Source organism: Manacus vitellinus, unplaced genomic scaffold (genome assembly GCF_001715985.3).
Source record: "Manacus vitellinus isolate BGI_N305 unplaced genomic scaffold, ASM171598v3 scaffold_5_pilon, whole genome shotgun sequence".
Lineage (NCBI taxonomy): Eukaryota > Metazoa > Chordata > Aves > Passeriformes > Pipridae > Manacus > Manacus vitellinus.
This window is the reverse complement of record NW_021940682.1, coordinates 38,760,935-38,777,755: the sequence shown is the minus strand read 5'-3', so window position 1 is coordinate 38,777,755 and position 16,821 is coordinate 38,760,935. Positions and strand designations below refer to the sequence as shown.

Sequence of the window (16,821 nt, the reverse complement as noted above, 5' to 3'; positions counted from 1 at the left end):
TAGATAGGGTGACTTCAAGGTCAAGTAATAAATTCAAGCTTCCTCTCAAATTGTTATATGTGCACTTAGTCTCATTCTCCATTAATTTGTTTTCTGGAAGGCCAGAAATAAATAGCACAAACCATGAACTGAATGCTGATTTCAATTTGAAAGTTATTGTTAAATATTTTTATCCTTTCTGAAAACATTCATTCTGCTCTGCTTTGTGTTTCTCCTCAAAGAAGGCCTCAGCAAACATCTTACTTACATAATACAAGAGCACTTAGGAACTATCCCATTATTACCTTATGACATTCACTGACTAATGGAGAAAATGCCTAATCCTGTAAGAATTTTTAACACAAAGAACATGTTAATGTAGAAAGGGCATGTAGCTAGTGCATGCACACCTGAGGCATATTTAAGGTACTGTAGGTAGGCTATCATTTCCTAAGTTGCAGTGATATTTTCTTTATTCTCAGCATTGAGTGGCGGCAAATAAATACACAAGCACCATAGAGTATAGCAATAGAATCATCACAATCAGTGCAAAGAGTCTTAAGAAATGAGAAGATAGGAAAGATTTGTAGTGGAGTCCTTGAGAGTATCCTGCTTTGCTGCTCAGCTGTGCGCTAATGATAGATCAACAGGTCTTATTTCATTAGCCAGAATATCAGTGTAAAATGCAATTAGTAAATTACTAAGTGTTGTGCCAGCTTTGCTTATGTACATCTACCCATTCTGAGCATGCCAATCAAGAAGACATGTGCCACTAGTCTAGAACAGGATTAGGATACCAGTGTTTCAAAGATAGATCCATGGGTTTAACCTTACACATGGTGAGTAAATGAACTGAAGTAGATGGAACTGATCACAGTGTGTTAAGGTAATTACAAGTGCAAGTCCTGTGTGCCTGAGCCCTTGGCATACCAGTATTGAGGAAGCACAAGAACAATGCACAGTGCTTCTCTTAAGACTTATGAGAAACTTTCCATTCCTGAATATTCAGTTAAATATTTGTAGACAATATGGTGAAAAAGAAGAATGATTGCTAACTATGGTTAGAACTGGCATGTTTCCTGAAGCAGTAGCTATACATTAGTCTTGGCAAGACCACAGCAATTACACACTATCATTATTTTAATTGTGTGTGCCACGTGTGCTCATTGGCCTTGCTCACAAAAAGAAAAGTAAATAATGATCATTTTACTGACTGCATACTTTGGATTAATTTTTCTTGTCTCTTCTATTTCTCTAGCTCCTAATGTGGCTCCTTCTGATGTCGGAGGAGGGGGTGGAAGCAATCGAGAGCTGACAATAACATGGATGGTACGTATTGCACTTGTGGAACAGCACAAAACATAAACTTCCTTGTATCCAATCTCGCTCCTCCTGAAACCCATGGATGGTTTGTCACTGGGTCTTGTGAGAGCAGGATTTGTACACGATATATAGGTTTTCAGACTTTTCTCATAAAAAATACATAAAAAGGAACGAGGAAGACTATACATTAGCTGTTTATGTATTGGCGTTTTTAAAATATGATCTTATTTCTTAGTTCCACTAACAATAGGTTAAGAAGTATATTTGTCCTAATGGGCTTGATTCTGTTTCTGTTTCTGTTTCTGTTTAAGAGCAGAAGAACACATGCAATGGAGACTTGCAAAAGACTTGGATTATTTTATTATTTCTCCACAAGTGCTGTCTTACAAAAACTTCATCAAAGTACAGAGCTACTTCTTGCATTGCATGTAAAGACCAATATCATGGCATTTTCAATATAGTGAAAACTTGGCTGTGACCAAACTAAAAAAGAAAATTATAACCAGAAGAATATTTACTAACACAAGACAGTATTTCCTGTACACCCAAGTAGATTTATATTCTCATTTTTTCTCTTTAATAATGTCATGCTTTTCACATCTGTTCCAAGTAGCTCATTTAGTCAGACAAAGTAAGCATGGCTATAAGTATTTTTTTTCCAAGAATCTTCAATAGTATATCTGGCAAGTGTTTTTGAACAGAGGCTTTAGATTTACGGAGCCTGTCTGACAGACAAAAATATGACTATCTGTAAGGCTAAGATAAAGATGTATATTGATTCTCACAAATGTGCTGACATTTGCATACGCTATTTTAAATAGTCCTTAATTAAGAAGAGAAGAACAAAATGTATGGCAGGTTCACATGTTGCTGCCAACCCCCTTTCAGCTTTTGCTATGATTCATAAGCCCAGGTTGAATGAGACAGCCAGAGATGCAATCAAAGCTGTTCTAAATCTTGTTTTGAAAGAAGAGCTAAGGAGAGCTCTAGCATGCCCATTCTTCCTCATTTTTCCCCAGTTGTCATTCCCTCTTCCATTTTGTTTTTCAAAGTTTTTAGTGGATACTACAAACTATTCAGCTACTTACACCTACTTATTATGTGCAGCCATTGGAGGACAAGCTGCTTTTAATACTTTATTTAAGACCTTCCAGAATATGTTTTAAGTGCCAGTCCTGGGTTTCTAAAGTTTGCTCTGGCTGAAAGTCATTCTGAGACTAGGGCCTCATCCAGGCTGCTTACTTTGGCATATGAGAAAGAATTCTGGGTTATTTTAAGCAGCTAGATATAGTGATAGATTCAGAAGATGAGCTACACCAGAGTTTCATGAGTCGTTCCTCAGAATATCTCCACACATAGGCTGAAGTGCTGCAGTAGTGGACAAACACCTGAGGAGAACAATTACTCTCTGTGTCACTGCTCCAGGACCTTTGCCTCAAAATAAACTATTCTCTAGGAGGTTTCCATTAGGGAAAAAGGTGATGCAGGAAGTTTATTTTCCAAGGGTGCTTCCAGTCAGTCTCCAGATGAACAGATGAATGACTTGATTTTGGCCTTTTGGGTGCAGTTTCTAAGACTTATGGTAAAGGCACCATGGACTGAAGAGGGATCACTGAAGGTAGAGCTTTGGTAAATGAAGTAAAATTTATTATAGCAGATTGTCTTCCATAATTTTATATTTTCCAGTATTCCTAGGTATAGGAAATCAGCTACAGTTTTAAGAAATAGTTTGAATAGGTACCTTTAATGCTCATGCTGAAAGTGGGAGTCATTTCACTGAAAGATTCACCAGTTAGAAGCTATGTAGATAGTCTAATTCAGCAAATGGATCCCCTCCATCGTAAGTGAAAAGTGGTAGGATGAGTCATTCTTTGCATATGTCCATCTTTCTTCACCAGCTGTGCCAGTTGCCTAGGTGATGAACTTTGGATAAATTAAAATAATTTCAGCCAGCCACATAAATTTTCTCTTCACTCTTTCTCTTTCACAAAAATATCTATCTTCACACATATACATGGATGCAAATACTGGCTTAGTGTGTCTCTGTTACATATCCACTGTCCCTTACTCCTTTAGTCTTTTTTGCTAGCTACAGCTGTTTTATTACACAACAATTCTTGGTTTCTTTCTATGGGAGGTAACATGATGTGTGTTACACTGAGTTCAGATGTGGAAAAAGGTCTTAAAATGTTTTAGTAGCAAATATGGTAATACTGCAGGTCTATTTTTGAAGGGAGTGGGGGCAAGCCGCAGAAGGAAACCAGAGCAAAATGGAAGTTTAGTTCAGTGTTTGTACATTTGTATCGATACTTTCTGCATTATTTATATTCTGTTCTAGACCTCTTTGTTTAGCTGGCTACAAAAATTAATGGTTTATCTTCTGCCTTTTCAGCCTTTGTCAAGAGAATACCACTATGGCAATAACTTTGGTTATATAGTGGCTTTCAAGCCATTTGGTGAGAAAGAATGGAGAAGAGTTACAGTTACTAATCCTGAAACTGGCCGATATGTCCACAAGGATGAATCAATGCCACCTTCAACTCAGTATCAAGTAAAAGTGAAAGCTTTTAACAACAAAGGGGATGGACCTTTCAGTCTCACTGCAGTCATTTATTCAGCACAAGATGGTGAGTAAAGGTTCCGAATAAGTTTTACACTGGAGGTCCAGATCAGCACTACCAACATCAACAGAGAGAACCTGGTGCTTGACACTGATTTGTTTAGCAGCAGACACTGATTTGCATAGCAGCATACTTCTTCAGTGGGGGAGGGTGTATATTTTTGCTCACACAAAACACTTGCCATTGTTCTGAATAGCCAGTTTCAGACTGCTTTATATGGTGTGCACATCACTTGGTTGTACTTGCTGTCAGTGGGCAATTCGGAATGTCAGAGGCATTCAAAATTTTTCACACAGCCGTTAAAAGATTTAAGAATATAGAAAAAGGAATTCTGATCTTCATATTGGTCGCCTAAAACATTTACATCTTTATCCAGCAATGTCTCTGTGATCTTAATACACGTATTTGACATATGTGTAATTTTTTTCTTCTTAACAGACCACACTAAAGCCTGTTATTCTAGTAGATCAGTATCAGAATTTAGCCCAAAATTGGGAAGGAATGATAGCTCAGTTGTACCTAGTTAAATTTCCAGCATGTTTGGGGTCTAATATAAATTATCCCTGTCCCATTCTTTATTCTGGTTTGCATGTTAGAGCTATCAAGTGAATAATTTAATGAAAACCTTTTTGACATTCCACTGAAATATTTTTTTAATTATTACTAGAATTATTTCACATACTGTCATCTTTAGAAATGAAGTTTAAATGACTTTACAAACTTAGCAGAAGAAAGTGCTAGAAGAAAGTTTACCTTAAATCAGAAGAAATATATACAACATCCTTAATTGCAACATCATCACTCAAGTCTGTTCTAAAAAAATACAGTTTATTAATTTCTGCCAGAAACCCAAAGAATTGCTTGTATTTGTCTTTCTATAGAGCAAAATCTCCTTCACAAAGTCAACAGATATAGACCAAAGAGCCAAAGAGGGATATGATAACAGGGCTTCTGATTCTGCTATTCATTCTGTGTACTTTATGGAAGATTTATGTTCACGATTCCCATTAGCACTAATGGGAACTTTGCGCACAAATCGGCCACACACAAAGAAAAGATAAAATAGTACTTTCAATTCTTATGATAATTCAGGGTTCAGGCTAGCAACACTTAGCTGTCTGACAAGGCTAATACTAATCTTTTTTCTCTTAAAAGTGTACCTTAGGAAATAACGTTCAACAGTTGCTGCAGCAACACAAAGGTTTTTGCAATTGTATAAATGTGTTAGTATGTGGCTATGGTGTAATAAAAGCAATATCTGCCAAATAACACTTCAATATCCATCCTTTCTCAGAGACTTGCCTATCGACAGCTGGCTGATAAGCTCCCATGTATTTGTTAGGATTATACTAACCATGTCAGAGATGACAAGTGTTTGTATAGCTCTGTTAAGTTCAGGGACATGGTAGAGTCTAGTATCTCCAAAAGACAGAGGAAAAGCAAATGTGCAGTAGTGCCAGCTTCCAGCTAAAGAGGCCACTTAAGTGGCTGCTGATGTTCTAACATAGACTTTAACAAAGTCCAGACACCTGACAAAAACATTTACGCTTAAATGATGCCAGATGCAGACAGCAAAAGGAGTAGAAGCTCAGTGATCCTACTCCTTTGATTTCAAGCACAAGAGTCCAAACCTTACCAGTAGTGCTTACAGCTCCTTTGTGGAGCTGTGACCCTGACCACTGCCCATATCAAATCCAGGAACTGCAGGACAGGTTAGAAGGAATTTTTCCCATAGATGTAACAGAAGTTACTCCAAAGAGCATTCTGCAGAGTTTTCTCCTGGCATTAGGGCTTGAACAAAATCACCTCCATATCTTGTAGTGTACTAACTGGCTGCCAGCCTGAACTTTGTATAGTTATGCTTAGGAGACAATTGTGTGATGACCACTATGTTTTCAGTGAAGAGAACATATTGTGAAGCCCATGATTCCTTCTCTTATTGGTGGAATTACTGAATTAGAAGGTTGTATAAAAGCAACTGATGTCATCTTTCTGGCTCAGGAGACACTGCAAAATATTTATAGAATGTAAATGCTGAATAGAGATATAAATTGTTTGGAACTCATAAACAAGCATAAGCAGATGAAATATTGTCTAAACATTATATTAGTATTGTGTCAGCAAAATTCCTGGCATTTGAAGCTTTTCAATACGAAATATTTTGGAAAATTCTGTAATTGATACGATAGAGGGGAGTCTGAAAGTGATTTGGGAATAGATTAGATGATCTCAACTATTCCACCTGTACTTCCGTACCTCTAAATCAGCAAACGATATTATTACTGTTAGACAACACAGCTTCTCAAAGGTATTAGGGAGATGTTAAGGCAATATGGTCATACAATATTCCACACAGGTATTTATAAATATAGGTACATACATAAACGTAGTGACAATTTTTCCACTAAGTTGTGTATTTTATAATAGATCTATGTCTGTCTAGTTATAACTGTTGGCAGCGTTATTACCTTTAGTGACTGGGGAATTTCTGTGTTCCCATGTGTTCTCAGCCAAGTTCCATGTCTGACAACTACTAGTCATACCTGCCATTGCTAGTAGTGAGTAATGATTGCTGGTAATGAGTGCACAGGCCTCTAGCTTATCTAAATTCCTGTCATTGTGAAAACAATTTTGCAATAATGTATAATTTTTTAATTAGACATTTGCATTATTAACAGCCATTGAAAGACAATTACGAAAGGTAACTTTGCATATAAGATTATTTAGTTACCTAGGATACTTTTCATGAGAGATGTAACTGATTTTTTTCTTAACATTGGCTGTTTTGATGCATAGTTGACTGGATGCCCAGTTGGAAGATTAAGTATATGAAAGCTTTCCTCAGCTAGGGCTGCCATACCCGTCTGTTGCAACTTGTTTCAAAAGATTTGTGACAGAGAACTGCTCTTAGCTTGAAAAACTCTCTTAGACGTTGCTAAGTTTATACCTTTTTTAATTCCTTATCTTACTTAAAATGCAAGCAAGCAGTGAAATAACAGCTTCTTATAATGAAACTAGAACTTAATATTCTAGGCCCTGAATGAAAGCATATCACATTATAATGGTCTGTGCTGTGCATTGGCTGCTGTCCAGAACTAAAAACACAAATAAAATCTACTGTGTGATGTATGCCTGATAGAAGGGTGCTTTGGATCATTTCACACTTATGTTCAAGTTTCTGTGTGCGACTGGACAGCCCTATATCTAATATCTGTGCTCATAAAAAGTTTGCATCATCATGACTAAGTGACATACATGAGTATTTGTGTGTAACTAACTTAAAAAATCTGATGTGTGTAATCTGGGATCTGCTGTCCCATTTAGTAAAAGATCACTGGATGTTTCATTCTATTTACCAAAGCCTGTTTTCAGTTCACACTAATTTCATCATGGAATCTGTTGAAGCATAAAAATTCATAATCTGAGCCAAGCAACGGGATCATTGCTTTGTTTTTATAGAGTCATTTTCCATACAGATCATCACTGGATTTGAAGTTTACTCAAGTAAAACCAGATTTAAGGCTAACACTTGGCTCACTGATACCAAGAAAATAATATAAAATACTGAAGTGAGAAGAACCCCAGTAAGCAAGTATAACAATATCACAGGATCAGATTGGATATTTAACATCTGTTTCATTTTCCAGCTCCAACTGAAATACCTACAGATGTGAGTGTAAAAGTTTTGTCATCTTCTGAAATGTCTGTTTCTTGGCACCATGTTTCTGATAAATCTGTGGAAGGGTATCAGGTGAGTTTAGAGCTGATACTGTATATCTTCTTATTAATTTCATTTCCGTAGTTAAATCCAAGAATAATTCCTACTTTAGCATTCTGTCTTTTAGGTTTCTTTAGTTGGTGTTTTCTGTGCAGATTTTGCATTCTGAGAAGCAGATTATTTTTGGTGTTACATACTTCATTACTAAAACATATTAAGAAATGTGTGTTCTCACTGTTCAACTGGTATAGGGTATCATTATTTCATAAAAGAATCTTGTCTATGTTATGTAATTGAATGCCTATCTCTAACTTCTCAAAACATATTGAAATTAAATTCTGGGTGTAATTGTCAACACATACGTAAAATTGAAAATAAATGATGGCCCACTTAAATTATCAGCAGTTATTAATGTATTTCACCCACAAACCCTATAGTAAGTGGGACTACATGACAAGTGCCCGGAATCCAGTATAACATAGACACCGCTATTGTGCAAGACAGTAATGTTTTCTTCATTGTTTTTATTCTCCACATAAAAAAGGGCTTCAGGGCATGTTTATGTGGTCCATCTAAGTGGTACTACTGGTAAAAATTGTTCTTGTCCTTCTACAGAGGTGACAACTGCAGGGTAGGTGCAACCAGAAATGGCCATGTAGTACTCCGGCAGGAAAGTCTTAACATCATCCATACACAGTGGATGCTGAAAAACTCTGCACTGTACAGCCTGCTTACTTTGGCTGCACTCCAGAGTAGGGGTTTGGGTCTTAGTTTTGTTAGTGACTTGCTTTGTGATTCAAGTTGTCAGCTACTTGGTATCTTCTGTGTTCCAAAATGAGCACATACAAACGAGGAGTAACCTCATTTTTATAGCTGAAATCTATGAATAAATGTTTTTTAAGTTAATAGTACTTGGTTGTATATTTCCTGATCTCTGTTTCTGTCTCCATGAGATTTATGTAATACTTTTGGAATACCTAACAAGATTATAGTGAAGACCTCTATAGGAACTAGGATATAGTGTCCCATGTAAAGCTTGCTTTTCTACAGTACAGACATTAGGTTTAAAACTTACAAACAGAGGACACTGAGGTTTGAAATTAAGACACTAATATCATTGTTAACTCCTAATTTACTAAAGTAGCCCACTGTTTTGGTGTTTTGAGAGGATTGTGCCTCTAGAATGGGATAGACTAATTGATGGTCATAGCTGAGAGCTGGGTGGAGTGCTCAAATGTGTGAGCTCAACCAAGACAGCCCTGTAGCAACAGCTCTGTGCACTCCTGAGCTGGACAGTCTGCACAGAAATTGGGCTTGAAGCCTGCACACCCAGAATAACCAGAACACGCACTCAGCAGGCACACACTGGCAGACTTGTGGGAATGTGGAGAGAGCTGGGAGAGTTGGGATTACAGCTGTGATAGATCATGACAGTGGATTTTGAGAGTTGTAGTAGGGACTGGGGTAGGAAGGCAAGAGGGTTAAGGATAAATGGGGAAAGAACATGGTGGGAGGCCATGCCCATAGGCAACCCACATTTGGCCATTTTTTTTTTAATTGTACCTTTTTTTACATAAAGCCATGTGAGTTGCTGACAGGGGACATTGGGGAAGAAGGGAGGGGAGAGGATTCAGTGAGAAAGACCAGAATGCATGGAACAGTTGATAGAAAAGAAAAGGAAAAATGTCAGAAAAAATTTAGAAGATCTTTTGGCTAGAAAGAGAATAACTTGTAAAGAAATGTGCTCAGTAAGGTGTTAATTCAGAGATCTTCTTCCCCTGAGCAGTCTCATTCTAGTAAGAGACAAAAACAGCAAAAGGCAAGCCTGTGCTTCTCCACTGAAAATGAAAAGAAATTCCTATGTTCTCCCATCAGTCCTGAAGGAGCCATAGGACATGGCAAAAATAGAGAGGGCTCTTCTGGAAGGTCAGGGCTGCCGATAGCTTTTGTGATGTTCACAGAATATGCCTCTTTCTGTATCCAACCTAAACCTCCCCTGACACAACTTCAGGTCCTTCCCTCAGGTCCTGTCACTGGTCACACAGAGAACAGATCAGTGCCTGCCCCTCCACTTCCCCTGACGAGGAAGTTGTAGACTGCAATGAGGTCTCTCCTCCAGGCTGAACAGACCAAATGATCTCAGCCACTCCTCATACAGCTTCCCCTCAAGGCCCTTAACCATCTTCATTGCCCTCCTTTGGATGCTCTGTAATAGCATTGCAATACAAGCTGTGGTGGAAGGAGCACTTAAACTGCATTTATAAAATTCCAGTGACTATCTCTGGAAGATTCTGTGTATATTGACATCAGTAAGTATTACAATAGTTATTTTTTTAATTACTGCTCAGGTTAACAAAAAACACCATTCACCAGAACACTTAAGTTTCTTTTTTGTCTTTATTATTACCTGAAGATTGCATAATTGACTTTTTGAATGCTAGAGTTTAAGAGCTGGGAGTACGCTGAGCAAATACCTGAAGGTATTTCACCTGTGACACAACACTTCTCACACCAGGAAGAGTCAGATTTTCTTGACACTAATGCATACTGTCAGGATGACTGCCCTCATGGTAATGAGTGTGAGCTGATACATTTTGCCATTACAGAGGAGTATTCTCAGCTCACACTTAAAAAAGAGATAAAGTATGAAAACTATCTCCATCCATATAGAGATTTTAAGATTTATGAGTTCTTACAATAGCCTGCTAAAATAAAAGCCACAGCTCTTCAGTGCATGCAGTACCAGAGACACTATCCATGTTTCCTGCTGCTTCTATGCAATAGATATAGGCTTATTTTATTAAACAAATTTATCACTACTCACCACCATTGTCTCTTGTTGACTGAAATATGCTATTAGCATTCTTTCTTAATATGAGTAAAGTATATTTTTATGCCCTTCCTATGTAAAACTTTCATGAGTATGGGAGCTGTTGTTTCATGATGCAAAAACAGCTTCTAATGTATTTCAGTATATTAAAGCTTGAATAGAGGAGAGGACCATGAAAGACAGTTTTTTCCCTGATTTCAGCAGAGGGCTGCACCAATTCATGATGGCTAAGGCATTCCTTCACAGAGATCACTATTGGCTTATTTCCCACAATTACTCTAGAGCTCGGGTGAAATACCCTTCTGTGTCCTCTGGAGACTGATTGCCTAACAAAGTAAATGCAGAGCACCAGGAAGAAGCAGACTGTCTGGAGCTACTAGCTAAGCTATTTAACAAAAAGGGAGAGGGGCTACTCATTCAAGTGGAGACGTGAGTTCTTGAAGCAATGGGGCATTTGATTCTAGATATCACTTCCCCAGAGGCAAGAGAGTGAAAGAAAATTCCAAGTTATTTCAAGATAATTTGACATTATTTAAATATTAAGTAAGAAATTTAGGAATAGTATAAAGAAGCCAGTACTTTTTCTTAGCTGTCAAGGAAGTAATCTTCATTTTTTTCTTTTCTAAATATGTAAATATGACTATGTATTAAATATGACTGTGTATTAAAGAACTTTCTATGTGCATGACACACAGCTCACACACTATAGGAGTGAAGTCTACAACATTGCAGCCAAGAACAATAGTATTAGGGATTTAAATTTAATTTAATTTTTAAATTATATTACTTCTACCTGAAATGTAATACGCTCTCAGTGAAGCAATTTACATTTTCATTCATTGTTCTCGCTTGTCTTGTTTGATGCTGTATGTTACTTGTATATTACACCCTTAGCATCACTGTAATGCAAAAGAACATTAGGATTGTAAAATGCTTTGCAAGTCAGAGGAATTTGAAGGCTTCCAATGTATGCCACATGACTAATAAAAGTTTCACATAAAATGTGTTTTCCATCTTTAGGTAAAGCAGGTACTTAATTAACATAATAGCTCATACTAAAAGGTAATTAATTAGTCTTCGGTGGACAGTTAATATAAACAACAAAGCTACCATTGGTCCTGTCATGGTTAATAAACTTTTGGCCACATAGAACTTTACAGACACCCCTTTGCTGAAGGCTAGAAACTTGTTTGGAGACAGAGATAGACATGATGTCCTTTAGCTCCTGATGTACTCAACCTCTCAAACTTGAGTCAGCCACTTACATTTTACAGGTTATGGTGTACAGCTGGTTACATTCAACAACAGCAGCTTATCTACAACAGGTTGTTAATTATATAGAAGAAATTCTGTTTTTAAGATCATAATCAGACCTTCAGCTGAAATGACTGTGACAGTTTCAGATCCATGCCAGTTTGAAACCATTCATCAAGCTGGAGAAGCCCGCAGGATGGATCAGGTGCACAGTCCTCACTCATTTGGGGCAAAGGCTGTTGACTCAGGAAAATAGCCACCTTGATAAGTGGGAATTTCATGAGTGTGAGTGCCTAAATTACAGTAAACTGATGTTTAGGATGCTAGTGAATTAAAATTCCAAAGCAGTATGCAGGACATACATTTATAGAACTAAGAATTACTTGTTTGTACCTGAAAGTCAGGTATGCATGCTGAATTCAAAAAGCAAAGCCAGTTTGGTCTGCAGATACGACGTGATTCTCTCTGCACCATGAAAGAGTGACAAAAGCCATGAAAATATTGTCACATTTATAATAATCAGAGTACGAGTAACTTGTAGCACTGGTGGGAAAGACTGAGGCAACAAATAATGACAAGAGACAAACTACAAGAAGTATTTAGATGAGAGTAACCTCTGAGTAGTGATACTGGATGTTCTCATTTTCACAGACATTTGAAGCAGGTGAAGAGAAATCCCCTACTAAATCACCTACTGCCTCTCTCCTCATTCAGACACAGCAAAAGTTAAAATAAAGAAATATTTGTATTAAATATTTTAATTTAAATGTGAACAGGGGAAAATAAAGCCTCACCAAACAAGGATTGTAGTCATAACTTGTAAAGAGGAGAACTGTGATATTAACGTCTTGACAAACTATCAGCTCTTCTAACCTGTTCCTTAAAGGAAGGTTCCAAGGGCAACTAATGTCAGCAGAATGGAAGATTAAAGCATTTGCTATTTAAAAGGAAAAATGACAGGATATAATGTCAATAGTAAAATCTTACAAAGCAAGATTTTTCCTAGAGCCTGAATTTGCCAACAACATTAACTTACTTCTAAAAAATTTTAAAAGTCTGTCATGTAGCATACCCAAAAGTCATTATGAAGACAGGTAGAAACTGAGCCAAAATGCTTAGAATTAAAACACTCAAAACCAAAATGTAATGGACATGGCTTTCCACTCTTTCAGGTTGGTGCAGTAATTTAGTCTCATGTAAATGGTTATAAACCAGACAAAACCCAGAGACTAACAGTGTTCCACTCTCATTTGCATCTCACAAGGCCATACAGAATAAGACTCTGTGTATGTGATGGAATGGCATCTCTCCATAGGAATTACTCTGTTTTAAAATGGTGCTTTGCAATGCCTAATGAATTAAAATAGGATGGAACAAGTTCTTGGGGATAAAAAAAAACCTCACAGAATTTCTATGTACTCTTAATTGGCTTTGGATTTTAAGATGTTACAAGTTTAAGCATTTTCAGGTTCTTTTTCACCTACTTGGACAAATGTCGTATTGTACTATGAAATCTGATTGAATTTAGTCAAAGAACTTTAGAAAATTTGTTAAAGTACATGTATCCAAACCTACACATACAGCTAATCTGACTGAATACTTTGCATTCCCTAGACAGAAGTACAAGAGGGCTAAATTTCTAAGACATTCTAAACAAAATACTCTGAAAACATTTGCAGAGTTTAGTCTCTCCTAGTGTAGGAAAACAATATTAAAGTCCAGAGTAAAATGTGCAAACAAAAGAGCAAGAAGAAAATAGTCTTGTTCTCTGAAGGCATTATCCATTTCCCAGACTTCTAGTGACTTAGCTAAGAACAAGTTAGACCACTGAGAGAAAAGTTTTCATAATAAAATCTGCATTTGTTTCTGTTTCTTTATGCGTATACACAACTTGGATAAAATTGCAGCCTATAGAAGGAATTCCATACTGTTGCTGTTAAATTTTTTTTAGCTCACTTGTTACCCAGAGTATGCAATATAGAAATACATACATTTTTATAAAATTTCTTTGTGACTGAATATGTTAAATTTAATCCTTCAATTTGCTTGCTTACAGATTCGTTACTGGGCTGCTCATGATAAAGAAGCAGCTGCACAGCGGGTACAAGTGAGCAATCAGGAATATTCAACTAAACTGGAAAACCTGAAGCCTAATACTCGCTACCATGTAGATGTTTCTGCCTTCAATAGTGCAGGCTATGGACCTCCCAGCAGCACCATCGATGTCGTTACCAGGAAAGCACGTAAGTAAATGGAACATTAGGTTAAGTGTAATCATGTCCATCATGTTTTCAAACATGGCTTCTGATTCATATATCAAATGTTCTCCCTTCATATGGTATTGGTTCTTTGTCTGAAAATTTCTGCTAAGGTTCTCCTTCCTCTCTTTTGTTGCTGTGTACAATGTGGATATCTTACAAAAGGCAGTAAAGAGGCTGAGATTATAGGCTCATAGGAGGGTCAGCTACAGGCTCAAATCAGGTTGTTCAGGGATTTATTCAGCTGGATCTTGAAAACCTCCAGGGACAGAGACCGCACAACCTCTCTGAGAAACTTTTTCCACTGCCCGACTTTTTCTGAGCATCTAGTCTAAGACTCTTTTAAATCAAATTTGAGCCTTTTTGTTAGTCATCCTTTTTCCCTGCCGTTTTGATGAGCCTTCTTGATAACCCCCCTGGTAAGGATAAGGGACTCTTAGGTCTCCTCCAAAGCAGTCTCTTCTTCAAGGTGGATAAGCGCAACTCTCTCGACTTCCCTTCACGTGTCAAGTGCTCCAGCTCCCCACCAGGTTGGTAGCCTCACTCCAGATTACCAGTGGCTTTCTAGTACTGGGGATCCCAAAGCTGGACATGATATTCCAAATGACGAACAGTTGAAACCAGCAATTACTTAGGCAGGTGTACTCTGTCTTTCTGTTCAGTCAGTAGCAAGAGGGATTCTGAAGATTAGAATGTGACCAACTGCCATTTTCATTAACAGTGGAGGAGCGGGATCAGGCATCCTTAAAAATGGGCAATCTGAATCACAACCTAGAATTTACATACCATAACAGGTTTCTGAATATTGCTCCTGGCTTAATTATGATACCTAGTACTAGCATTGACTGAGCAATGTAAGAAATATGTCTTGTATGTTTAAAATGCACTTACATGGGCTAAAAATACGTACAACTAATTTAATGATTTCTGTCAGTAAATAGAGTATTGTGCAGCTTTCACCTACAGGGTTCATTTGTGTTGAATAAGGGTCCATTTTATAAGCTTATTGTGTGCATTATAATTAGTGGTTTCTGTAGTGGGGTACTTCTATTTCTGCTGAACTTAGTTAAATGCTGTAGAAAGGCCTATAAATACTTAATTTAATATTTAATCTCAGTGTATAAATATCACCTAAGCCACATTTCTGGGAGATTCTGAGCATAGTTGCATACCAGTAAATACACGTGGCCAGCAACATAGTGACGGGTAACGTTGGCCACTTCTATTCTTGCAAAATAGAAAGGCAAACTGACAAAGCAGCCACTGCACAAGCCATCCAAAATTGCCTGGCTAGAGCTTTAGCAGTTCATTCCAAGAAGGAGACTATCCCTTGCTCATATAAATGTCAGCCTGATTTCACTTTTTAGGTTTTTACCTTTCTTAATAACAATGTCATTGAACATTCATGAAATCTCATTTAAGTTTACATTACACATGCTTTGTTTTTCAGCTCCAAGCCAACGTCCAAGAATTATCAGTTCTGTAAGATCTGGTTCAAGGTACATCATCACCTGGGATCACGTGAAGTCAATGTCCAATGAGTCTGCAGTTGAAGGATACAAAGTATGATATCTGAAAATATTTTTTGTCTTTGTTTATGCAACATGTGGTGCATTTTGTAGACTGTGCAAATCTTTGTACCTAATCAGACTTAAACATACTTGAATGCTTAAGATGAAGGTATGCTCAGCAATCACAGCCATACAGTAGGCTTAGGGCAAAGCCAGTGGGTTTAGTCAATATTATGAGAAAACATTGGGGCACTGCAATTCATTTGAGTGGTAAGCCATATTATGGGAAGGTTCGTAGCAGTGACTGCAGCAACCTCATTTCCCGTGTGATCACATTTATTGTCTATTGGCTTAAAAAAGTTGGATGCTTTATAGTTTGTCCTTATATCAGTGTGCATTGTTTCAGCTTTCCTTTCCCATCTCCATGGGAGCTACAGTTCCTGGAACATGGGGTCTTTAAGTCTGGGAAGGTAGAGTAAGGGAAGGGACCTTTAATGTTGTTAGATGCAGTTACTGTATAACTGGAACAAGTGCATATACTAAGTGTAGGGCATATAGAAAGCTTCAAATATTAATTCCTGTTTCATTTTGCTGCTTGCTTGGCAGTAGGAAAATTAGTATCATGTTCTACGTGCACAAATGTGCTTGAGAAGCTGAACTCCTTCCTGGGAATTGTGTTTCACAGAGATTATTCCAGAAGGAATTGGGATCTTTTCTTGAGGTCCCACAAGACATATACCATTACATTTGCAATAGTTTAACATCACTGATAGTTAAAAAAGTTTATAATTGTTTCATTTCTTTAAATTGTTACAAATTTTATGTCAGAAAACCGAACTGCATTCTCATATTTTTGTTTGATGCTCTTTGCCACACTGCATTATTATCCTCCATCGTTTAATTGCTTATTTTGAGTATAAGCACTGAAATTATTTTTCAAAAGGTGGCGTAATTTTGAACAGAGAAAACAATGAAGAAACATCCTATCTAGATTCTCCCTGTGTTTAAATGGAAAAAGTAGTATCAGCCACTAAGTTCTGAGGTATAAATACATAGGCTTCATATATAAATAAAAACTTAATACTTATTCATTGACACACTGTACATACATAACTGTGTCTTCATGGAAATGTAGCATTTCAATAACTATACTTACTATGACTTTCCTAGGTACTTTATAGGCCAGATGGACAACACGAAGGCAAGTTGTTTTCAACTGGAAAGCACACAATAGAGGTCCCAGTCCCCAGTGATGGTGAATATGTTGTTGAGGTCCGAGCACACAGTGAAGGAGGAGATGGAGAAGTAGCTCAAATAAAAATTTCAG

At 37.3% G+C, this 16,821-nt stretch overlaps 1 protein-coding gene across 1 annotated transcript in view; it reads left to right on the top strand.

Moving 5' to 3' along the window:
* CNTN1 (contactin 1) overlaps positions 1 to 16,821 on the top strand; it is an 80,557-nt gene that overhangs the window by 49,134 nt on the left and 14,602 nt on the right. Inside the window, exons 16-21 of the mRNA XM_018080611.2 lie at positions 1,238 to 1,308; positions 3,695 to 3,929; positions 7,571 to 7,674; positions 13,782 to 13,968; positions 15,434 to 15,546; positions 16,665 to 16,821. Of these exons, the coding sequence (XP_017936100.1) occupies positions 1,238 to 1,308; positions 3,695 to 3,929; positions 7,571 to 7,674; positions 13,782 to 13,968; positions 15,434 to 15,546; positions 16,665 to 16,821 (867 nt within the window). The remainder of the gene's footprint in view (positions 1 to 1,237; positions 1,309 to 3,694; positions 3,930 to 7,570; positions 7,675 to 13,781; positions 13,969 to 15,433; positions 15,547 to 16,664) is intronic.